The 24433-nt window shown below is 43.2% G+C and overlaps 1 protein-coding gene and 1 pseudogene across 2 annotated transcripts in view; one reads left to right on the forward strand and one right to left on the reverse strand.

Annotated features, from left to right (window-relative positions):
- Window positions 1–1464: 1464 nt before the first annotated feature.
- FNTB (farnesyltransferase, CAAX box, subunit beta) overlaps window positions 1465–24433 on the forward strand; it is a 77344-nt gene continuing 54375 nt past the window's right edge. Inside the window, exons 1-2 of the mRNA XM_035260732.2 lie at window positions 1465–1693; window positions 20095–20159. Coding sequence (XP_035116623.1) covers window positions 1550–1693; window positions 20095–20159 — 209 coding nt within the window. The 5' untranslated portion in view covers window positions 1465–1549. The remainder of the gene's footprint in view (window positions 1694–20094; window positions 20160–24433) is intronic.
- On the reverse strand, window positions 10467–11315 carry LOC100388727 (large ribosomal subunit protein uL11m pseudogene; annotated as a pseudogene). Its single transcript, XR_008474435.2, has one exon. The product of XR_008474435.2 is annotated as a large ribosomal subunit protein uL11m pseudogene (transcript).

The following is a 24433-nucleotide window of genomic DNA, read 5'->3' on the forward strand; positions in this document are numbered from 1 at the left end:
GACTCAGGAGGCTGAGGCAGGAGGGTCACTTGATGCTATGGGTTTTTTTTTTTTTTTTTTTTTTGAGACAGGGTCTCACTCTGCCACCCATGCTGGAATGCAGTGGCACAATTATAACTCACTGCAGCCTCGAATGCCTGGGTTCAAGAGATCCTCCCACCTGAGCCTGCCAATTAGCTGGAACTACAGACATGCACTACCACACCCAGCTATTTTTTTTTTTTTTTTTTTTTTTTTTTAGTAGAGACAAGGTCTTGCTATGTTGCCCAGGATGTTCTAACTCTTCAAGTGATCCTCCTGCCTCAGCCTCCCCAAGTGCTGGGATTACAGGCATGAGCCACCATGCCCAGCACATGTCTTCTAAAAGTTGCTGTTTCTTCCTTCTTAGTTCTTTCCCATACTGTTTTTCTGGATGACTCCTTATCATCCTTCAGGTCTCAAATGAAAGGTCACTTACTCAGAGAGGCTTGGTCTGACCACACAATTCAGTTAGTTACCTACCTCTTTAGTCGCTTTCTTAGACCCTGTTATTTTCCTTCATATCATTTATCACAAGTCTTCATATATTTATTGCATTGGATACATTCAATTCTGTCGATTTTCTTAGAATGTAAGGTTCCCAAGGGCAGTGATTTTGTTTTGTACACTTTTGCAATCCTAAGACCTAGCACAATGCCTGACACACAGCTGGTGTTCCATAAATATCTGTGAACTATTTGTTTCACTTATCCTTGGTCCTGCTACTGCATTTCAGTTCTTGCTACTGCGCTGTAACCTCCAAGAAGTAGGAGAAAATTATATTGCTCCCTCCCTCTGTCACTGAGTTACTGAGACAGCAGCCTTGCACATTTGAGCAGCTGCTGCCTTCTCCTGGGAGGCTGCCAAGTACCCCAAGGTGTACAATAATTCTGCTTCAGCCACCCGAGTAGCTGGGATTACAGGCACTTGCCACCATGCCCGGGTAATTTTGTGTGTGTGTGTGTGTGTGTATTTTTAGTAAAGACGGGGTTTCCCCATGTTGGTCAGGCTGGTCTCGAACTCCTGACCTCAGGTGATCCATCCGCCTCGGCTTCCCAAAGTGCTGGTATTTACAGGCGTGAGCCACCGAGCCTGGCCAATAATTCTATTACTAGTAATAGCTCTACAATCAGTAGAGCTGTCACAAATGCTTTCAAACTTACATTCATTGGTTCTCGCGCACCTGAAACTGCAAACGATTGCATTACAATTGAGAATTAGCAGACTGTTAAAGTTCTTTTTAACAATTTGTATAACAAACCAGGGCGTCTCACGCCATCTCTCTGAAATGAAATTCGGATATAGACACCCTTGCGCTTAAGGGCACTGCGCTCTTGCAGCAGCGCCTCTGCCCAACGGGGGGCGGCAGTATCTCAGTAACTCCAAAGACAAGTAGGTGGGAGGAGAGATTCGCGTTCAAAATCTTTTTGCCTCTATCCACTCGCCGTAGCGCCTTAGCCCGCTCGAGTTTCAATGCGCGTTGTTGCTTAACGAAGCTGAGTGCTACACACCGTCCGCTGCTCTCCTGATCATGGCTTCTCCGAGTTCTTTCACCTACTATTGCCCTCCATCTTCCTCCCCTCTCTGGTCAGAACCGCTGTACAGTCTGAGGCCGGAGCACGCGCGAGAGCGGTTGCAGGACGACTCGGTAGAAACAGTCACATCCATAGAACAGGTAAGGTGGCAGGACTGGGCGAGGCGCCCGCGCGGGGTCTTCTGGGAGCGGGAGTCCCATCAGCAGGGCCTCCCGGGTAAGGAACTCACCGGGGTACTACGACTCCCACAGCGCACCGCGGCGCCTCCCATCTGGGAAGCTCCGGGCGCCCAGGCTTGGGCTTCGTCGTGGAGCATTTGTGCGGCCAGCTTGGGGAAGGGTCGTTTCAAGGTTGGGCTTGGAGGAGAGGGCAGTAGCCGGGTCCCCTCTGCCCTAGAGAATGAGGAGAATCGTGTTCTATTCCTGGAGGACAGAGGCAGCCTGGGCAGGTCCAACAGCCCACTCCGTTCTGCCAGGACTTCGGGAGGTTCTGGGTTGCTTAGTGCACTTTTCCCAACCTGCTAGCAGCTTCTGGAGGCGGAGAGGAGAGAAGGACCAGGCTGCATCATGCCATTTCACGATATGTTTAATTTTTGACCTACAGTGCCAGGTTTGGGGGCCTGCCTCGTGGATGGGCATTTTGGTAGTCATTCAGCCATTTGAGCACCAGCTACGTAGTCAGACACAATATTAAACGATGGAAGTACAAGGAAATAAAACAGCCTCTGACCAGGAACCTGGTTAGGAACAGACAGGAAAACAGAGTTTGGAAGGTGCTCTAATAGAAAGTATAGATTTTGCACTACTAATCATTCCCTAAGGCCTAGCAGTAGGATCGAACCTATCATTTTGAAAAGTGTTTGGGGAATAAGTGTATATTCATATGCTCAAAACCGTAGTTTTGTTTTGCTTCTCTTTCCCTAATTGGAATTGTTCCCAAGGTTGTTATGTGAAACTGTTTATCCATCTGTTGCTAGGAGAGGTGGTTAGGATGATTCTTAACACTAATAAATGAACATCCTGCTACTTCTGAAATAAGATCTCTTAGTGAGGTCAGTCTCCAGGATACACCTTGGAGAGATCTGCTTTGTATTTCATACTTGAAGTTGGAGGCCTGTATGCTGGCAAAATTAGTAACAATAATTGTTATATTGTACAGTTATGACTAAATCTAATTATAAATTTATAACAGAAACAAGGGCTTGATACATGGTGATTCACAAAGTAGCAGAGAGATATTTTAACTGGAGATTGAAACTTCATGGAATTTAGGGTAGCAAAGGAAATTCTCACCTCTTGAATCTAGCTAGCTCTCCAGGTTGGTTTGCCTACTAGTGTGTCCTAGGGAAGGCTGACTGCAAAAGATTGTAGAGAAATCTCCCATTGATGAAAAACCTATGGGATCTTTGCAGAATTCCTAAATGATGGATTGTTAGGTTGATTCAGGTCAAGTCTTTTACTTATTATCTGACCATAGACCATGGGTGGCAGAGTGAGACTTGGTCTCAAAAAAAAAAAAAAGTTTTTGTCTGAAGAAGTATAAGACAAGGCCAGGACCTGGAGTGGATAGTGGAACATTGGTATTAGAGAGCATCTTTTTTTTTTTTTTTAAGACAGAGTCTTGCACTCTGTGGCCTAGGCTGAAGTGCAGTAGTGCAATCTCGGCTCACTGCAACCTTGCAACCTTTGCCTCCCAGGTTCAGGTGATTCTCAGGCCTCAGCCTCCAGAGTTGCTGGGATGACAGGTGTGCAGCCACCATGCCCAGTTAACTTTTGTATTTTAGTAGAGACAGGTTTCACTATGTGGCCGGCTGATCTTGAACTCCTGACCTCATGGGATATGCCCACCTTGGCCTCCCAAAGTGCTGGGATTGCAGGCGTGAGCCACTGCACTCATTTTTTTTTTTTTTTTTGTTGAGACAGAATTTCACTTTTTTTTTTTTTTTCTTTTGAGACAGAGTTTCACTTTTGTTACCCAGGCTGGAGTGCAATGGTGCAATCTCAGCTCACCGCAACCTCTGCCTCCTGGGTTCAGGCAATTCTCCTGCCTCAGCCTCCTGAGTAGCTGGGATTACAGGCACGTGCCACCATGCCCAGCTAATTTTTTTCATTTTTAGTAGAGACGGGGTTTCACCATGTTGACCAGGATGGTCTTGATCTCTTGACCTCGTGATCCACCCACCTCAGCCTCCCAAAGTGCTGGGATTACAGGTTTGAGCCACTGCGCCCGGCCCAGAATTCTACTCTTGTTGGCTGGAGTAGTGCAATGGTGTGATCTTGGTTCACTGCAACCTCTGCCTCCTGGGTTCAAGCGATTCTCCTACATCAGCTTCTTGAGTAGCTGGGACTACAGGCGCACGTCACCATGCCCAGCTAATTTTTTAATTTTTATTTTTAGTAGAGACAGGTTTCTCTCTGTTGGCCAGGATGGTCTTGATCTCTTGACCTCATGATCTGCCCGCCTTGGCCTCCCAAAGTGCTAGGATTACAGGCATAAGCCACCATGCCCAACCTCCAGCACACATTTTAAGAGTCTAGGATGAACAGTTCCAGGTAGTGGGAAGATAATGTATCTCATTTCCATAGCTGCCTCACTGTTTTAATAATCATCTTAGTGAGCATTTATTGAGTCTCAGCACAGTGCTTAATGCTCTCCATACATTGTATCATTCAATCCTTACACATTTAATGGATGAGAAGATTAAGGCTTAGAGACCTGCCACATTGGTAGGTTAATGATGGTACATTCACCAAAAATAACCTTGTTAGAAGGAGTTGTTAACAGAGGGTATACTATTATTCTTTACGTTTTGACTAAAGTTTCCATTTATTGAAAGCTCAGTTTTGTGCCAGTAAAAACAAATGCTTGGGCCAGGAGTGATGGCTGACACCTGTAATCCCAGCACTTTGGGAGATCGAGGCGGGAGATCGCTTGAGCCCCGGAGACCAACTTGGGCAACATAGCGAGACCCTGTCTCTGCAAAAAAAAAAAAAAAAAAAAAAAAGAGGGGGGCCTGGTGCAGTGACTCAAGCCTGTAATCCCAGCACTTTGGGAGGCCGAGGTGGGTGGATCATGAGGTCAGAAGATTGACACCATCCTGGCTAACACAGTGAAGCCCTGTCTCTACTAAAAATACAAAAAATTAGCCAGGCTTGGCAGCATGCACCTGTAGTCTCAGCTACTCGGGAGACTGAGGCAGAATTGTTTGAACCTGGGAGGCGGAGGTTGCACTGAGCTGAGATCACACCACTGCACTCCAGCCTGCACGACAGAATGAGACTGTCTCAAAAAAAAAAAATAGCTGAGCATGGTGGCATGCACCTGTAGTCCCAACTACTTAGGAAGTTGAGGTGTGAGGATTGCTTGGGCCTAGGAGTTCACAGATGAGCCGTGACTGAGCCACTCTACTCTAGCCTGGGCAACAGAGTAAGACCCTGTATCTTAAAACAAAACAAAAAATGACTATTGATTTTGGTACTGGCATGGGCAACATATCAAGACCGTGTGTCTATTTAACACAAAAACTTTTTAAATTAAAAAACACACACACAAAATAAATGCTTGTTACCTGCTTCCTATCTGATTATCAGAAGACTCAGTTTATTTGTTAAACAATAATTTGGTAATAGGAGCTAAACCTATAAATAGTGGGAGGAGTCCTTAGCTATGAGTCCTCTGTTCCATTCATTGATTTTCATTCATTCAGCAAATATTTGAGTGCCTTTTACGTGCCAGGCATTGTTCTAGGCACTTGACATAAGTCACTGAACAAAAGAGGCCAAGTTGATGCCTTTATGAAACTGTTTCTAGGCCAGTCAGGCAGTCGATTAAAAGAGATAATATCTACAGCTATCTTTATATAAAATGTTAATTAGAAGTGCTGTGGAGAGTAATACCTTGGGATAAAGGGGATTGGGTGTGCCAGGAATGGGTAGGGTGGGAGCAGGAGAGGTCTTCACATAAGGTGGTAAGATGCATTTGATGATAACGCATTTGATCTGAGACCTGATGTCAATGAAGGAGGAAGCTGTGCATGGATCTGGTGGAAGAATATTCTGGGCAGAGAAAGCAGCAAGCACAAAGGACCTGAGGCCAGCAAATGCCTGATGAGCAGAGGGCTTAGCAAACCAGTAAACAGGTGATGAGTCTATCATGTAGGGCCTCAATGGCCCTTGGAAGTACTTTAAAATACCCTGATTGAGATGGGGAACCACTTGGCTGGATAGCTGCCACTTACTGCCCCGGATTCACTTGGCCCTTTTATAGTCTGCTCTGTAGATATGCCCTAGCGGGGGCTCGGCACTAACAGGTTTCCTTGCTTTATGGCTGCGGGCCATGGGAAGTATTGCTGGTGGTGACTGAGAAGGAGAAGAATGAGACCGGTATATCTCTTCCTTCCTGCAGGCTTGTGTGGGCTGGGGTTTCTTTAGACTTAAGGTCACATTTCCTGTCTCATGCCTTCTCTGCAAAGCTCTTTGTCGCCCTCCATTCTTCACACCTTCAGGGCTAGGAAGGGATCAGGTACCGCTGATTTACCAGTTCCAGATACTGCATTTTCTCTTGTGGTTTCCCTACCCCCTGCCCACATCTTTGTAAATAGTTCCTGTATAAACTCTCCTCAAATCACCCACTTCGTGCCATCTGTTTCCTGCCAGGACTTAGACTGATCCATGATCAGAGGGTTTTGAGCAGGGGAGTGACACAATCTGACTAGCATGTTAGCAGGCTCATTTAGGTTACTGTCAAGAGTAGATGGTAGGGAGGTGAGGGTGGATACAGGGACACCAGTTAGAAGGCTATTGTAATATCCTGGGAGAGAGGTGACAGTGGTTTAGCTCACAGTGATAGTAGAGGAGGTAATGAGAAATGGTCAGCTCTGGATATTTTTATGAAGGTCTCTACCTTGCTAAGCTGTTATGTTAATGCATTTGATGCAGGGAGAGCCTGTCATCACGCTAGAGAACAGGATGTGGTTGTATTGTAGGTACCTGCCTTCCTTATTGTGCCGTCTGAAATCATCCCATGTGCAAACACTCTGATTCAGGCCAGTGGGTTAATACTGACAGTCTCAAAGATAGCAGCCTTGCCAAAAACAGGTGTTTACAAAAGATAATAATGTGCTTTTAGTTTGCCTTTGAACAGAGGCAAAAGCATCCTCCACTTGAAATGGCATGGTGTTATTGAACCATTGGCATGGTTCATTGTCAGTCAAGTGACTTGAAATCCGAGGGGAATGTAAGAAAATTACTAGTCTTTGGTCACTGGCCTCAAAATTCTTTTCTCATAGAGAGATAAAAATGAATATGCTGGCCGGGTGTGGTGGCTCATGCCTGTAATCCCAGTACTTTGGGAAGCCAAGATGGGCAGATCAACTGAGGTCAGGAGTTCGAGACCAGCCTGGCCAACATGGTGAAACTCTGTCTCTATGAAAAAAATACAAAAATTAGCCAGGCGTGGTGGTGCATACCTGTAATCCCAGCTACTCGGGACACTAAGGCAGGAGAATCTCTTGAACTGGGGAGGTGGAGGTTGCAGTGAGCCAAGATTGTGCCGTTGCACTCCAGCCTGGGTGACAGAGCAAGACTCCATCTCAGGAAAGAAAAAAATAGAAAGAATATGCTATAGGCAGTCACAGAGTGCTAAATTGTGACTGCTCACAAGGATTTTGGGGAGTTGAAAAGCCATCTTTGTGGGCTGAGGTGGTCAGGATGACTTCATGGAGAACGTGGAACTGGGCAGGGCTGTAAAAAATAGAGTTGGGGGCAACCATTCTAGGAGGCGGAGCCGTTGTGAGGGAAGACTCAGGCTTAACTGGGGGCAGTAAGATGGCTTACTAGGAATGGAGGGTGCAGGTTGGATGTGGTAGGAAATGAGGTGAGTTGGGCAGGTGGGCTTCTGTCAGGGTGTTGAGAGGCAGGTGATATGCTTGCTTCAGGTTTGGGCAGTGGGCCATCACATATCCTAAGGCGGGACCAGAGGGGTTCTGGGACAGAATGCTGACCTTCTGCTGTTGACTTGTTTCAGCTTATAGCATCCAAAATATTAGTAAATGGAGGTAGAACAAATTGCTAAATATGATAAAACTTCCCAGTTTTTTATGTCTCTGATAGAAGGAACCAGAGCTCTACTTGGTTAAATGGTCAGTAGGCTAGCTTTGTGCATGCATTTTATTTTTTTGAAATTCAGCATATACCATATTGCCCAACTATAAAGTAATCCTGCATATCAAAATCTCCACATTAAAAAGTCCAAAAGGGCCAGGTGCGGTGGCTCATGCCTGTATTCCCAGCAGTTTGGAAGGCTGAGGTGGGTGGATCACGAGGTCAGGAGTTAAGAGATCAGCCTGGCCAATATGGTGAAACCCCATCTCTACTAAAAATACAAAAAATTAGCCAGACATGGTGAAGTCGCCTGTAGTCCCAGCTACTTGGGAGGCAAAGGCAGGAGAGTCGCTTGAACTCCAGAAGCGGAGGTTGCAGTGAGCCGAGTTTGCACCACTATACTCCAGGCTGGGTGACAGAGCAGGACTCTGTCTCAAAAAAAAAAGGTCCAAAAGGTTGTTTTTGGTCAAGTTGAAAATGCATGTACTTTTAGGTATGTAAGTGAAAAATACCTGCTTATAAAATTTACATTTAAATTTGGGTCTACATACCTACTTAAAATCACCTACTTTATAAAGTAACACTAATTTAGAAATGCTGGTTTCCCTCCTCTTCTTATTTATAAAATGTTTTTTTTCAAACTCTTCACATGCATCTTTGACTTCAGTATTTTTGTCATCACTGGAGCCACTTTTTGAGTCCGCCAATATGGTTTTCCGCACCACATGTTCAGTTCTTGAGATACATCCTTTTTGAATATGAATGAGGTGTTACCCTTGAATAGTTTATTCCAAGTTACAAGTATCCACTTGCATAACATTACACTTTTTTTTTTTAAAGACAGGGTCTCACTCTGTCGCCCCGGCTGGAGTGTGGGTGATGCAATCACTGCTCACTGAAGCCTTAACTTCATAGGCTTGCCTTAGCCTCCCAGAGTGTTGGGATTACAGATGTGAGCCTAGAATTTTTTTTTTGCTGTGTGTCCAGCTGGTATATATTTGTAGTAACTGCAGCTTAACCACTTTATTACTTCATTTTTAAATGATCTTTTTTTTAAGACAGGGTCTCACTCTGTTGCCCAGGCTAGAGTGCAGTGGCAGAGATCATGGCTTGTGGCAGGAACTTCCCAGGCTCAAGTGATCCTCCCACCTCAGCCTCCCAAGTAGCTGAAACTACTGGTGTGCGCTACCATGTTCGGCTACTTCTTGTATTTTTTTGTAGAGACAACTTTTGACTGTGTTGCCCAGGCTGGTCCCAAACTCCTGGGCTCAAGCTATCCTCCCGTCTTGGGCTCCCACGGTACTGGGATTACAGGCATGAGCCACCACGCCCAGCTAAAGTGATCTTTAAAACTTTGGATTACTGGTTGGGCATGATGTCTGATGCCTGTAATCCTGGCACTTTGGAAGGCCAAGGTGGGTGGATAGCTTGAGGCCAGGAGTAGACCAGCCTGGACAACAGGGTGAGACTCCATCTCTACAAAAGTAAAAGTGAATAAACAAGAGGCTGACCTTACAATGGCAGATTATACATGAAAGCGTGAGTTTATATCCCCAGGAATAATTATGAAATTTGTGTTCAATTTATCTTGTTTCACTGATCACCATTAGCCAAAGCAGCCCAAACCACACCTTGACTGAAATTGTTTTGGACTATTTTGTTATCCCCAGCTGGTACTTTGTATTCAAAATAAAGAAACTGAAAAACTTCCTACAGCAAGAGGTACTTTATAAGCATTTGACTATAAAGTGACTTGTATTTTCTGAGGATAATTTTTTTTAAGTATTGGCTTATATTCATATATTAATGATTCTTTTACTACAGCTTCAGCAATGACATGAATCTTAGGCAGCAAATCTACTTTCTGAAACACTCTGTCCCTGGGAGAGCAGGGGAGATACAGAAAGAAGAGAAGTGATGTACCTGGTATGAAATTTGGTGCCTAATAAGATTGACTTTAGATGGAAACTGTGAAAGAGAAAGTACCACATGCATTAGTTGTTGTTTACCACTTACCGGTGAATGGAAATTCTCTGCTTTTATTGATTGGATTTTTTTTTTTTTGAGACAGAGTTTTGGTCTTGTTGCCCAGGCTGGAGTGCAGTGGTGCGATCTCCGCTCACCGCAACCTCCACTTCCCAGGTTCAAGTGATTCTTCTGCCTCAGGCTCCCGAGTAGCCGAGATTACCGGCACCCACCACCACACCCGGCTAATTTTTGTATTTTAGTTGAGACAGGGTTTCGCCATGTTGGCCAGGCTGGTCTGGAACTACCTCAGGTGATCCACCCGCTTCCATCTCCCAAAGTGCTGAGATTACAGGTGAGAGCTACCATGCCTGGCCTATTGATTGGATTTCTATTGATTAAATGAAAAACTCCATGAGGTATCTTTTAAACAGAGCTGTTGAGAATGCAGACGTTTGGTTAGTTCTTCCTTTATTTATTGCCGTGGCACCTAAGTCTTGGGGACTTTAGTGCGGTTACTTGATTCCAGTCCCCTGGAGTCTAACACAACCTCTCCATCATTGAACAATACAAACTAATGGACATATACTTATGCATCACTTAATGACTGTAGAAATACATTGTCAACAGGAAATTTCCTTGTTGTGTGAACATCATAGACTGTACTTAACAGAAATGTAGATGGCATAACACATCTAGGCTATATGGTATAGCCTGTTGCTCCTAGGCTACAAACCTGTACAGCATGTTACTGTAGTAAATACTGCAGACAACTGGAACACAATGGCCTCCCAAAGTGCTGGGATTACAGGCGTGAGCCACTGTGCCCGGCCTGTGTGTGTTATACTTTTATTTTTTTATTTTTATTATTTTTTTGGGGGGGGCAAGAAAGGATGTTTATTTAGGCCTGATGCCCTGATAAAGCCAGATGTACAAAAATATATCATTCAAAGTCACAAAAACAATCACCATATTTGTGTGACCTCCCTTCCTCCCCTTGGGCACAGCCTTTGCAACTGGCCCCCTTCCCAGCTGCTTCCTTTGAAATATGGGAGTTGGGGGGCAAGGGTCACTTCTTGGCAGCTTCTTCCTGGGCAGCCAAATCTGCCTCCTTCTGAGCAGCCAGGAAGATGGCTCGTTCCTTCAGGAAAGCTGCAAGCTCTTCTGAACCCAGGTCCTTCACCACACGAATGCCCATGGAATGGGCAGACCCAATGATGGAGCGGACAACAGAGGACAGGGGTACGTCCTGCAGGACGAATACCTAATCCTGAGCTTTGACAAGGGCAATCTCATACACATGCTTCAAGGTCACCAGGCCTGCCACCTCTTTCCCTGTCTGCTGGGCCCCCTTCTCAATCCCAGCTGCTGCCTTCAGGAAGTAGGAAATAGTGGGCTGTCCAATCTTCATGTCAAATGTTCTGTCAGGCTTCACAAAAATCTTGGTAGGCAGAGGAATGCCTTCCTTGATGTCCTTTGTCCTCTCATTGAACTCCTTGCAAAACCGGTTGATGGAAACACCTTGCTGACCCAACACTGGACCTAGTGGGGGCCCGGGCATGGCCTGGCCTGCCCGAATGATGGTCCAGATCACACTGCCGACCTCGGGCTTCCTGAGGGCCCGGGTGGCCAGGCTGACCTTCGACATGATGTGGGGCTGCCAGCTTTAGTTCACCTCAGGGCAGCAGCAAGAGCCGTGTTATACTTTATAACACTAGCAGTACAGCAGGTTTGTTTACACCAGCGTCACCACAGGAATATGAGTAATGCTTTGTGCTACAACATTACGAAGGCTGTGTTACTAGGCCATTGGCAATTTTCAGCTCCATCATAGTCTTACGGGACTACCGTGGAATACATAGTATGTTGTTGACTGAAAGGTCCTTATGTGGCGCATGACTATATTAGTTTATATCATATATATGTGTATAGTTTATGAGTTGATACATACTTATTAGTTAATATTATATACTTAAAGATATATGTGTATTTTATACATGTATGTATATTATGTATGTATATTGTATATACATAATATGTGTGCATATATGTGTATATATGTATGTATGTATATATGTATAAAGCATGACACTTGAAGACATTTTGTACATAGAAACATCTAGTCTGGGGCTGGGTGCGGTGGCTCATGCCTGTAATCCCCACATTTTGGGAGGCCAAGGTGGGTGGATCACCTGAGGTTAGAAGTTCAAGACCAGCCTGACCAACATGGTGAAACCCCATCTCTACTAAAAATACAAAAATTAGCCAGGCTTGGTGGCGGATGCCCATAGTCCCACCTAGGGGGGCCGAGGCAGGAGAATGGCTTGAACCCGGGAGGTGGAGGTTGCAGTAAGCCGAGATTGTGTCATTGCACTCCAGCCCGGGTGACAAAAGCAAAACTCTGTTTCAAAATAAAGAAAAAAACAACCTAGACTGGGCTAGGTACAGTGGCTCATGCCTGTAATCTTAGTACTTTGAAAGGGTGAGGCAGGAGGACTGTTTGAGGCCAGGTGTTTGAGACCAGCCTGTGCAACATGGTGAGGCCCCATCTCTATTATAAGAAAAAGAGAAAGAGAAAGAAAGGAAAAGAAAGAAACATGCAGAGGGAGAGAGGAGAGAGAAAGTGAAAAAGAAAGGAAAAGGGCCAGGCATGGTGGCTGATGCCTGTAATCCCAGCACTTTTGGAGGCCGTGGCAGGTAGATCACAAAGTCAGGAGTTCAAGACCAGCCTGGCCAAGATGATGAAGCCCCATCTGTACTAAATATACAAAAATTAGCTGGGTGTGTTGGTGGACGCCTGTAATCCCAGCTACTCAGGGGTCTGAGGCAGAGAATTGCTTCAATATGGGAGGCAGAAGTTGCAGTAAGCTGAGATCATGCCACTGCACTCCAGCTTGAGACTCCATCTCAAAAAAAAAAAAAGGAAAGAAATATCTAGCCTGTGCCCTGTCAGAAGCAGGGGTAAACTCTTGTCTTCTCTCTTAGCCATATCCTGAGTGATCAGTTGCCTCATGACTACAGAAGGTAAGAGAGGTACTGTTAGGCTTAACATTTCCTAGGTTATACATTAAATAATGGGACAGCTGACCTTGGAACCTAACAGTTAGATACAATGTATTGATGGGAGAATGAATAAGGTCTAAAAACTCAACTGAGTTACCAGTGAACTTTGAGAACACAGCTTCTACGTATGTGGCCTGCCTGTCTATGTAGGTATAAGGGATGAGGCATCACAAAACTAAGCACTTTGAAATCCTTTTCCTTTATTTTTCTAAGAAATTTATGGTTAATAAAAATATGATAATGTAACAGCTATTCTTCTGTAACTGAGAATTAACAGTTGCTAACATCTTTCTTTTTTGCTTCTGATTTTTTGTTTAAAGCAATTAGAAATATAGCCAGAGCCTCCTTTAACCCTGTCCACGGTTCAGTGTGCCTCCCACCCTTCCCAGAACCAGCCCTTATCATGAGTTGTGTGTGCATTCTTACATTTCACTTTTAATCCTTTTATGCATTCATAAGCAACTGGATTTGTGCATGTTTTTAAGAATTCACATAATTGTCACATTGTCATTTTGCCTTTTTTTATTTCACATTAAAAAAATAGAAATGCAGTCTTGCTTGACTGGTTGGAGTCTTGTCAGATTTCTCTTATGGTCATAATTTGGCAAAGGAAATCTCCCTTTAGGATTGTGAGAGGGTCCTGAATTCTGTCAAGATGTAGGTGTAAAGGATAACCAGCAATTTATTCCAGAGGTCACAAGATTTAGAACTTTCCCAATTACCCCTGTAGATGACATCCCAATTGCAGAACCTAAGATTGGCCTATTGAGATGTCTTTTCAGACTTTTGCATTTCTGATTGGCCGACTCCACACAGATGGCTCCTGTGGCCCCACCCAGAGGGCAGGGGCCACTGTGACTCAGTGCAGGAGGACCGTCTTCCTTCCACACCCCTATGATTTAATCCCAACCAATCAGCATTCCCATTCCCTAACCCCCCTGCCCACCAAACTATCCTTGAAAAACCTCCAAGCCTTCGGAAAAAGTGATTTGAGTTATAATTCTGTCTCCAGCATGGTGTGGCCAGCTGCATTCAGTTAAACTGTTTCATTATTGCAAGGCTGTGGTCTCAGTGAATTGGTTTTGTCTGCAGCAAGCAGGAAAAACCCGTTGGGCGATTACAAATGGGTAAATCTCAAAGAGGTGGCATAGACTTCAGGCTTAACTACCATGTTCAGCTGAAACAAAGAAAGAAGGGTTTGGAGAGGCCAAGAAAGGGGAGGTGACCAGGAAAAGCAGAGAAATCAAGGGTAAGCTTTGTCAAGCAGGTTTAGGTAGGTGCCTTCTCCATTGGTTAAGAGTTCCTAGTGGCTTAGAGTCATCCTTCTCTTCCTGGTACAGAAAGAGAGGCAAAGGGAGATTTCCTTTATAGATGTAATTTTCCCTTACAAATGGGGTAACTTCTGCTCTGTTTTTAGAGCTTCTCTTTTGTTTGCTGTTTCTCAAAATAATCATCTCAAAATAATTCTTATGCCAAAGAGGCCTGTCGTGGAAAGACATATTCTGGTCTCCTGCAGTCATGTTTTGAGGTGGTATATTCTGGTCTCCTGCACATTCAAATGTTAGGTTATTTATTTAGAGGAATTTTTGTTAAACATTTAAAAAGGTTTGTTATTTTTGTTTATCCTCTACTAGTTGAGAAGAAAAGTATGTTACCGTTTTTAAATTAATTATGAATGAAGAAAGTACTATTTGAGGTAAAACTTTATGCATCAACCCCTGAGCTGAAATGTAGTGACTATTGCCACTACAAAAACCTTGCTTGATCAAACTTTCAACCTAAATTAACAGAGAGTCTCTCTAAAAGAACATGACACGTATTTGGGAATAGAGTATTGCAGTGGGAATATTTGTGCCACAGTAAACTATGTGCATATTCAAGGAGTTAAAGAAAGACAAAGGTTTTTTCTTTTTTTTTTTGGAGGTGGAGTTTTGCTTTTGTTACCAGACTGGAGAGTGCAGTGGTGCGATCTCAGTTCACTGTAACCTCCACCTCCCAGGTTCAAGCAATTCTCCTGCCTCAGCCTCCCGAGTAGCTGGAATTACAGGCATATGTTACCACGCCTGCCTAATTTTGTATTTTTAGTAGAGATAGGGTTTCTCCATTTTGGTCAGGCTGGTCTCGAACTCCCGACCTCAGGTGATCTGTCTACCTTGGCTTCCCAAAGTGCTGGGATTACAGGCGTGAACTACCATGCCCAGCCCATAAGACAAAGATTTTTAAGGGAATAATGAGGATTATATAGTTCTTTTAAGATAACTATTATTAGCTACAAGGATCAGTGACAAATATGACCAGTCTGAGATTGTGGACAGGTAGTTTCTGGACAGATGTCCTTGTGGAATTATTTTTCGTGTAAGGTTCTGATGACCTTTGTGCAGGGTTGTGGTTTTTGCAGAGTCATTTGGGATAGTTTTTGTTATCAAGCGTTGATGCATGAGAACCCTCTCTGCGTAGTTGTCTCTGGCGTTGTCAGAACTTTCAAACACAAGTAACTCCATTTTGATTTTGAGGATTAGCGTTGCATCCATCAGAATCCCCTGGAGGACTTATTAAAAGAAGTTGGGTGGACCCCACCCCCTAAGTGAATCTATAGATCTATACTGAGAATACCTGAGAATTTACATATCAAACAAGTTTAGCTTAGCTCCTGGAGAACCTGTTTCTTGAGTAAGGGGAATGGTTTCTGTGACTCATAGCAGCATTATTCATAATTGCCAAAAAATATTCACCAACTGATAAACTGGTAAACAAAATGTGATGTATCTATACAATGGAATATTATTTGGTGAAATATAAATGGAGTAATGGTACATGCTACAGCATAGATGAGCTTAGAAAACATTATGCTTGTGAAAGAAGCCAGCCACAAAGGACCACAGCTTGTATGATTCCATTTATATGCAATGCCAAACAGGTACATTTATAGAGGTAGAAAGAAAGTAAATTAGAGGGCCAGGCATGGTGGCTCAAGCCTGTAATCCCAGTACTTTGGGAGACCAAGGTGGGTGGATCACTTGAAGTCAGGACTTCAAGACCAACCTGGCCAACATGGTGAAACCCCATCTTTACTAAAAATGCAAAAAGTTAGCCGGGCCTGGTGGTGGGTTCCTGTAATCCCAACTACTCAGGAGGCTGAGGCAGGAGAATTGCCTGAACCTGGGAGGTGTCAGTGGCAATAAGCTGAGATCTCACCACTGCACTCCAGCCTGGGCAGCAGAGTGAGACTCCATCTCAAAAAAAAGAAAAGAAAAAAAAAAAAGTAAATTCGTGGTTGGCCGTGGGGAGAATGATAAGTTGGATTTGATAACTGAGAACTGTGGGGTTACTTTTTGGGGGAGTGAAATGTTCTAAAAGTGATTGTGATGGATACACAACTCTATGAATATGCTAGAAGTCATTGATTTCTGCTCTTTAAATGAATGAATGGAATGGTATGTGAATTATATCTCAATAAAGCTGTTAAAAAACTATACCAGTTCTTAATTCTCCATGGGACCTGTTACAAAAAGAAAAAAAAATAGAAAAATATATCAGTTCTTAAGAGAAAATTATTCATTATTATGAACAGCTGACCTGTAATACACAGATATTCATCAGAATTCATAACTTGACTTTTCAGATAACTGCATTGGAAAATCACTTGTTAATTCTGAAGAAATGATTAGGAACTCCAAAGAGAAGGACACTACATTGGGAAAATGTTAAGCATTTTCCACTGTGCAGTATAAAATATTTCCATGTTTTTGTCAGGTGTCTTAGCTCAGAAATAAAACTCCATTTTTCTTGTGTAGTGCTTGGCTGCTTTCCTGCAAGAGAGCTTAAGATGGGACTTCTGATTAAGGAGTTCCTGGCTGGGAGCTTTTATCCCTAGGCAGCTAAGTGCCAGAATGTTAAGGGGAAGATGCGTTCATGCGTTAGCCTTTGAATATTATTAAGTCATATGGATTCAAATGGCTTATATTAGAATAAAGGAAGTGAATTTTCTTCCCAGTTGGTTTTGTGTCATTCAAAACTCATTAACTCACTTAGATAAAACAGTGCAGTTGGTCCTCCATATCCTTAGGTTCTGCGTCTGTGGATTCAGCCAAACACAGATTGAAAATATTTGGAAAAAAAAATTGTGTCTGCACTGAATAAGTACAGACTTATTTCCTTGTTATTATGTCAACCTAAAAGGAAGAAGCTGAGGCGAAGTTAATGTAAGTAGCGAGTTTATTGGGGCCATGCTTGAAGATTGCAGCCTAAGAGCATAGATTCAGGTTGCCCTGAATGTACACTCTAATTAGCAGCAGTTACAAGTAGGTTTTTAAAGGACAAGAATAGTTACCCAAAAAGCTGACTAAAAGAAAAATAAATAAAGGAAAAGAAGAGGCAGTTTCTAAATTGTTCACCAAGACTTTACATTAAAATTACATAAGATACGCCTTATTCTTTGTATCACAAATTCTAGGAACATGAATATAATGGATGATGCAGCGAGGGAGGAATGAAATGCCTTTAAACAGCTGCCCCCGGACATGGTTGTTGGGAGCATAACTGAAGTCCTATACTTGATCTCCCTGGGCCTGATAAATTTTGTATACCTCACATAACTCAAGACTGCTCTGAGCTATTTTTCTTATCTCAATTGCAGTTATATTGTACTGGGAGCTGTTATAAGTAATCTAGAGATGATTTAAAATACAGGCGTGCACCATATAGCAATCAACAGACTGAATGTACCACAGTGGTCTTGAAAGATTATAGTAGTGTATTTTCACTAAATTTTTTTATGTTTAGATATTTTTAGATCTACAAAGGCTTACTATTACATTACATTTGCTACAGTATTCAGTAACATGCTGTACAGGTCTGTAGCCCAGAAGCAACAGGCTACACTATATAGCCCATGTGTGGTAGGCTATACCACCCAGGTCCAGGTCGGTGTAAGTACACTTTGTGATGCTCACACAAGGATGAAATCACCTAAGAAGGCATCTCACAGAACGTATCCCTGTAGTTAAGCTATTCATGATTATATGGAAGGATTGTACAGGTTTTGTGCAAATATGCCACCATTTTATATCAAGGACTCAAGCATCCACGGATTTCAGTATCCTGGGAGATCCTTGAACCAATCCCCCATGGATACTGAGAGATGACGGTATAGCACAGGCAAATCTTGATATAATGATCTTACTGATTTCTTACCTATTTTTCTATCCCATTCAGCTTATAGGCATGACTGAGAAATGAATTCTGTGCTTCATTTAGGCTAGTGCTTTATTTTAGCCACGTGAATGTCGGGAATGGAAAGAGAATTATGACACTGGGACGACTTTCTAATTCCTCCCAAATCAGATTCTCATGGTGACGTCAGTCTGTTTTGTGAAGTATTGCAGCCTTTTAAACAGGTCATCCTTCAAATTCATGTTCGAAAGCAAATATCAAAGCATATTCTAAAACCAGATGTAAATTAATTTTAGATTAGCTGTCATTTTAGATGATTCATATCACTGCTCCCCTCATCATCACAGATATTTCTTGCATGCTTCTCAAAGGGACTAGGAGCTCTGCTTCAATGGGTGTTTCAGAAATAAATGACACATTTTTGAAGTTTCTCAGGGAGATTTTTATGTATCTTGAAATCTCAACAAAAACATGTCTCATTACAAAGATTAGGGATGCCAAGGAAGGTGAACCCTAATCCTGTTAACCAGACCCTCCCTCATTACTGTACCTTGTCTTTACAGGAGCTCTCCCATGAGACCACATTGTGACCACAGTTGTTGCTGGGTGCGCTCAGCAAGTCATTACACCAAGATGGGGTTGCAGCAGAGAAGGAGGTTTAGTCATAAGGTCACTTGATGAGGAGATGGGAAGAATCCTCAAATTCCTCCTTGAAAAATTTGGGGTTAGGATTTTTAAGGGCTTTGGAGTGGGCTGAAGTGTGGAATGTGGAGTTTCTTGATTGGCTGAAAAATGTAGGGTGAAGTTATGGTCAGGGAGGTGAGGAAGCTGTATTCTCAGGCAGATCCTACTCCTCTGCGGGGGTTTTGAAACTGATGGCTGGAATTCAGAGTCTGAAAAACATCTTAGATGGTCCTTAAACAAAAGTCTTATGATTGTAATGTCAGAGATCCTGGATCTGTATGAACAATGGGATGTAAATGGTCAGATTTTTTAGCAACCAGGAAGTGGGCTGAAGCCCAGCCTGATTCATGCTTAATTATATCTGTCCGGAACCCAGCATGCAATTTTTGTCAACCATGTGGGGCAGTTTCAGCCTTATGGTGTGGTGTTCAGAGGAGAAAGATCTGATTGCTTTTGTGATCTGACTTTCTGAGATCCTTCATTTTATGGGACCGTGGAGTCCTGTGTGTGACATAGGACCAGAATCTGCTATTTGTTTTGGTGTTTCAATAATTGCTGTTGTTATAAATCCCCCAGATGATTTTAATATTTTAACTGTTCAATCTTACAGTAAGAAGCACAACTGTTGGCAGAAACCAGTTATGTGTTTGAGAGTGGTCAGTTAATGACCATCCAAACAACTGTATAGAGCAGGAAGAATACATATTTCAAGTGGAGGGGAGGAAAATGTCATTTTCCCTCTACTCTTCTAATTTCTGGGCTGAAACCTCTATAACAAAACAACAGGATAACAAAAGAAAAACAAGCAGAAGTTTGTTAACATGTATACTTCATGTATACATAGTAGATACCCAGGAGAAAATGAGTCATTCTGAAAGAGGTGATCTAGAACTCTGACTTATAGAGCATTTTCAACTAAAAACAGAGAAGGTTGTGGGGGAAGCCAGTGATGGGGAGGTGAACAGGACAAGTATGATAAAGTATGATAAATAAGAGTAAGGTTTGTGATGCAGATTTCAGTAGGCCTTCTCCATTGATAATAGTTTCTTCTGATTTAGTCATCCTCTTTTGGTACAGAGAGGGAAACAGCCTTACAAATGGAGAGTTCCTTTATAGATGTACATTTCACTCAAACTGGTATACTCTGTTTTCAGAGCTTCTCCTGTATCTGCAGTTTCTCAAAATAATCCTTATGCCATTGAGGCATATTTTGGGGTGGCAGATGGTCTCCTACACAAGCAAGAGACATCTGCTGTCTTCATCAGCTCCCTGAATAACTGGTGCCAGGGAACCAAACATCAAAACTGCCATTAGTTCAGATATTATGGATTCAGTTTCTGGAACAGTCCATTGTGATGCCAACATGGTACAGGGGATTCCTTCTCGCCTTGTCCTAATCCTGTCATCCTATAGAACCCCTGTCTTACAGCACTGTGAAGTTCAAAACCATACCAACCAACCCTAGCCAATAGGCATTTGTGGCAAAAGGAAGAAAAAGCTGATGGAGGTCTCATCTGCATTTGTTTTTTCTCTCCCATCTCCTGCATCCTTACCAGGCAAAAGTAGAAGAAAAGATCCAGGAGGTCTTCAGTTCTTACAAGTTCAACCACCTTGTACCAAGGTAAGCTGTGGTTAGGAGTTTGAGGGGATGAGCACCACCATGCCAAAGCCTTTCTTTCCTCCTTGAGCAAGTCTAACCACAGGGGAGCATCCACTGCAAGACTACTGTTTCTTGTCCTTGTGGCTACCTGGATATGCTCTGACCCTCACTCTTCCCTCTGGTAGAGTACTGTTGAGAGGTGATTCTCCACGCAAGCTGAGCTGACAGGTGTTACATGAGGATTCCACTCAGTGCCTGAATTCTGAAGTCTGAAGGTGGAGTGAAGAATTTCAGGTTTTTATTTAGTGGTGGCCTACTGCTCTGGTCTTCAGATGAGAACTCTCAGATTTTTCTTTTTCTTCTGTTTTTGAGACAGATTTTCACTCTTATTGCCCAGGCTGGTCTCAACTCACTGCAACTCACTGGTGGCGTGGTCTCAACTCACTGCAACCTCCACCTCCCAGGTTGAAGTGATTCTCCTGCCTCAGCCTCTCAAGAATCTGGGATTACAGGCGCCCGCCACCATGCCTGACTAATTTTCGTATTTTTAGTAGAGATGGGGTTTCACCATTTTGGCCAGGGTGGTCTCGAACTCCTGACCTCAGGTGATCCACCGCCTCAGCCTCCTGAAGTGCTGGGATTACAGGTGTGAGCCACTGTGCCTGGCCCAGATTTTTCTTTTTCATATTGCACTTTGAGACACATTTAGAGTCCAGGGAGATGGCCAGGGATGGATTCCTTTGATGTAGATTATTATTTGGCAGGAAAAACACGAGAGGTTTGAGTTTCTCCACGCCTGCTCCCTGTTGGTAATTGTGTAGCATATCCAAGGATGAAATTTCAAACAAGACATAGAACGCCTTTTGTTTTCCTTGAAGCTTAGCAAATTGAAGTCTTCTGAGTCCTGTGAGATCAGGTATTTCGAAAAGGGAATTATAGGAAGAAACTTGGTATTTAATTTGAACCTTTATTTTCTCTTCCCGTATTTTGTAGTATGTCACACTAGAATTTCATAAGGTTATTTCATTCTCATATTAGTACTTCTCAGGCAATCATAAATTGTTTCTTTGAAACCATTATGTGTTATATTTCCAGCCATCAGAATTCATCAATAGTCTAAAACTGTGTGGTCATTATTTTATCTTTTTTTTTTTTTTTTTTTTTGAGACGGAGTTTCGCTCTTGTTACCCAGGCTGGAGTGCAATGGTGTGATCTCGGCTCACTGCAACCTCCACCTCCTGGGTTCAGGCAATTCTCCTGCCTCAGCCTCCTGAGTAGCTGGGATTACAGGCACGCACCACCATGCCCAGCTAATTTTTTATATTTTTAGTAGAGACGGGGTTTCACCATGTTGACCAGGATGGTCTCGATCTCTTGACCTCGTGATCCACCCGCCTCGGCCTCCCAAAGTGCTGGGATTATAGGCTTGAGCCACTGCGCCCGGCCTATTTTATCTTGATGGAACTTTCTTCTTTCTTTCTTTTCTTTGAGACAGGGTCTTGCTCTGTTGCCTAGGCTGGAGTGCAGTGCCCTGATCAGAGCTCACAGCAGCCTCGAACTCCTGCAGATCCTTTCAGTGTGGCTTCCCCAATAGCTGGGACTATAGGAGTGTATCACCTAGCTTATTTTTATTTTTTGGCAGAGATGGGGTCTCACTGCGTTGGTCAGGCTCGTCTTGAACTCCTGACCTCAAGCAGACCTCCCAAAGTGCTGAGATTACAGCTGTGAGCCACCGCACCTGGCTGGTAGAACACTTTTCCTTGACATCTCTGAAGAAAGTGTGGTTAGGCCACTGGCTGATTGACTGGTTGGGAAGCTGCAGGCCTGAAGTTCAGCCTTTCCTCCTTTGTCTTGTCTCTTGACTCCTTGAGATGTCCTAACAGACTAAATCCTGGCAGGTCAGCCTCTGGGTACTTCTGCTGACTGGAACATTATAAATGTCTCCAGCTTTGTTACCTTTGTGTCTCTCTCTCTTTTTTTTTTTTTTTTTTTTGGCTACCATTTCTTAAGAAACCTTTTCTGATTAGACATGGCAGAAAACAGTTTGAAAATGCGTGTTCATAGGGAAAGACAGGTCGGAAGGTTTACTTCATCTTCATTCCCTTGGGAAGGAAAGGAGAAAAGTATCAGCTTACTAGTACAGTGTTTCCCTTCACTGCTAAACCAAATCTCTGCATTAACCCAACGCTCTGACCTCAATAAAATGAATTTTTCTTCTTGTCATGAGACACAATTAGAGATTAGCAAATGACACCATTTAAACAGCTTGGGAGAAGGGTATCCATGGATGGCAGTTTGCTGCCCCTAGGCACAAGCCAGTACAAGCTTAGCTTCCCCAGAGGGGACAAGACTTCATGACGGTGACGGTATGGGTGATTGCTTTCGGAGGGGCTTTGTTGTTGTGGCTCTACCCCGATGACTCACCTGATTGGGCTGAGTCACTGTCTACTGCCTGGACTCTGGGGACACAGTCTCTGTTTCCCACACGAACCTTTGATTATTTGACGTTCCTTTTTCATCTACCATCAGGAGAGAACCCTTGGACTCTTTCATCCATTTTTTAAAATTTGTTTTTCCTTAGCTCATGAGCTGAAGAAAGACTCTTTTATTCACACTGAGCTATGAGGGAAAATGGGAAGTTCTAGTCTGGGAGGAAGCAGTTGCTTTTTGGGAGTGGCAGTAGAGGACATTAAAGGAGTGAAATCCCCCGATTCACAAATCATAGGTCAGGTATGGGTGGATAAAAAAATTGTTTCTCCTGGGCTTGGATCCTTGTGGAAATAGATTATATCAGGGTCTGGGTTAGCTTCTGGAATTTCACAGTTACCCATTTTATTATTGTTGCTTATGAAATTGAGTGTTTTAAAGGATGCTAATTAATATTACAGATGTTGTACATTTTGGCTGAATGGCTGAGTATATAATTCAACATGTTACTACAGGCCTGAAGCCAGACATCACCATCATAGGATGAGCTCCTAGGATATAAGAATAAATTAGAAAATTTATCAGAATTTTAAATTATTATCACAATCTCAATATTTAACATTTTAATAGTCAAAACTTAAAAGTCTGGGCTGGGCATGGTGGCTCACATCTGTAATCCCAGCACTTTGGGAGGCCAAGGCAGGAGGATTACGAGGTCAGGAGATCGAGACCATCCTGGCCAACATGGTGAAACCCAGTCCCTACTAAAATACAAAAAATTAGCCAAGCGTGGTGGCAGGCGCCTGTAGTCCCAGCTACTCAGGAGGCTGAGGCAGGGGAATCACTTGAACCCAGGCAGCGGAGGTTGCAGTGAGCCAAGATCATGCCACTGCAGTCCAGCTGGGTGACAGAGCAAGAGTCTGTCTCAAAAAAAAAATTTAAAAGTCTAACACTTTAATGCAGGAAGTGACCTTCACTGTTAGCTAAAGTCCATGGTCAGCTGTTAGCAGGAAATCTAGATGGCAGGGCTTGTTTGTGTGTCTGAGGTCATGATGCTGATCAAATGGGACAGAATCACACACACGCCCAGGACCACAGACCATGCACAGGTTCAGGGCTGTCTGTGATGATGCTGAAGTTGGCATTTGCCTATTCAGCATTCCAGGGCCAAAGCTAATAGCAGACTGGGCTGAAATCAAGGCTGGAGCTGAATGGCAGTACATTCTACAATTGATCCCCTTCCCAGAAATGATTTTCCTCTGTAAGGTTGTGACTGTCTACCTGGAGTGAGGCAGTCAGTTCCAAAGAGCTTTTTGACCTTGCTTTTCATGGTTTTGTTTATTAGTGTACTGCTTTCCCATGAAAACTCATTTTTTCTTCCCCATGGCTATTTTCATGGTTTCACATCCTTTTCAATGTACCCTTTTGTATTTATCACCTTGGCTTTAATAAGAAACTTGAAATGCATAAACTACACACATACCTCTCTCACATGTAATTTTAAATTTGTTTTCTCTTGGGCAAAAGGAGCCTGGTGCTCTTCAGAAATGAGAAATATTGATAATGTCCCTGTGCTAATAGAGCCCTGGAGGGTAAGTGCTGACAATGGCACTGAAGCTACAATACTCTTGAGTCAACGTTCTCAAAGCAGGTCTGTCACAGGCACCAGCTTAGCTCCCATGTTTTCTGCCATTCCTGTATGTGATGCAGTGTTAGAATTTCCCAGATCCTGAGCAGGTAGATGATATATTCCCTTCTTACTGTTGTTCTTTTTTTTTGGAAAACAGCAAAACCCATCTAAAAAAAAAAAAAGAAAAGAAAGAAAGAAAAAAAGAATTGTTCTCAAAGCTTTTTTGACAAAGAAAATG

This window comes from Callithrix jacchus, chromosome 8, assembly GCF_049354715.1.
Source record: "Callithrix jacchus isolate 240 chromosome 8, calJac240_pri, whole genome shotgun sequence".
In the NCBI taxonomy this organism is placed as follows: Eukaryota; Metazoa; Chordata; class Mammalia; order Primates; family Cebidae; genus Callithrix; species Callithrix jacchus.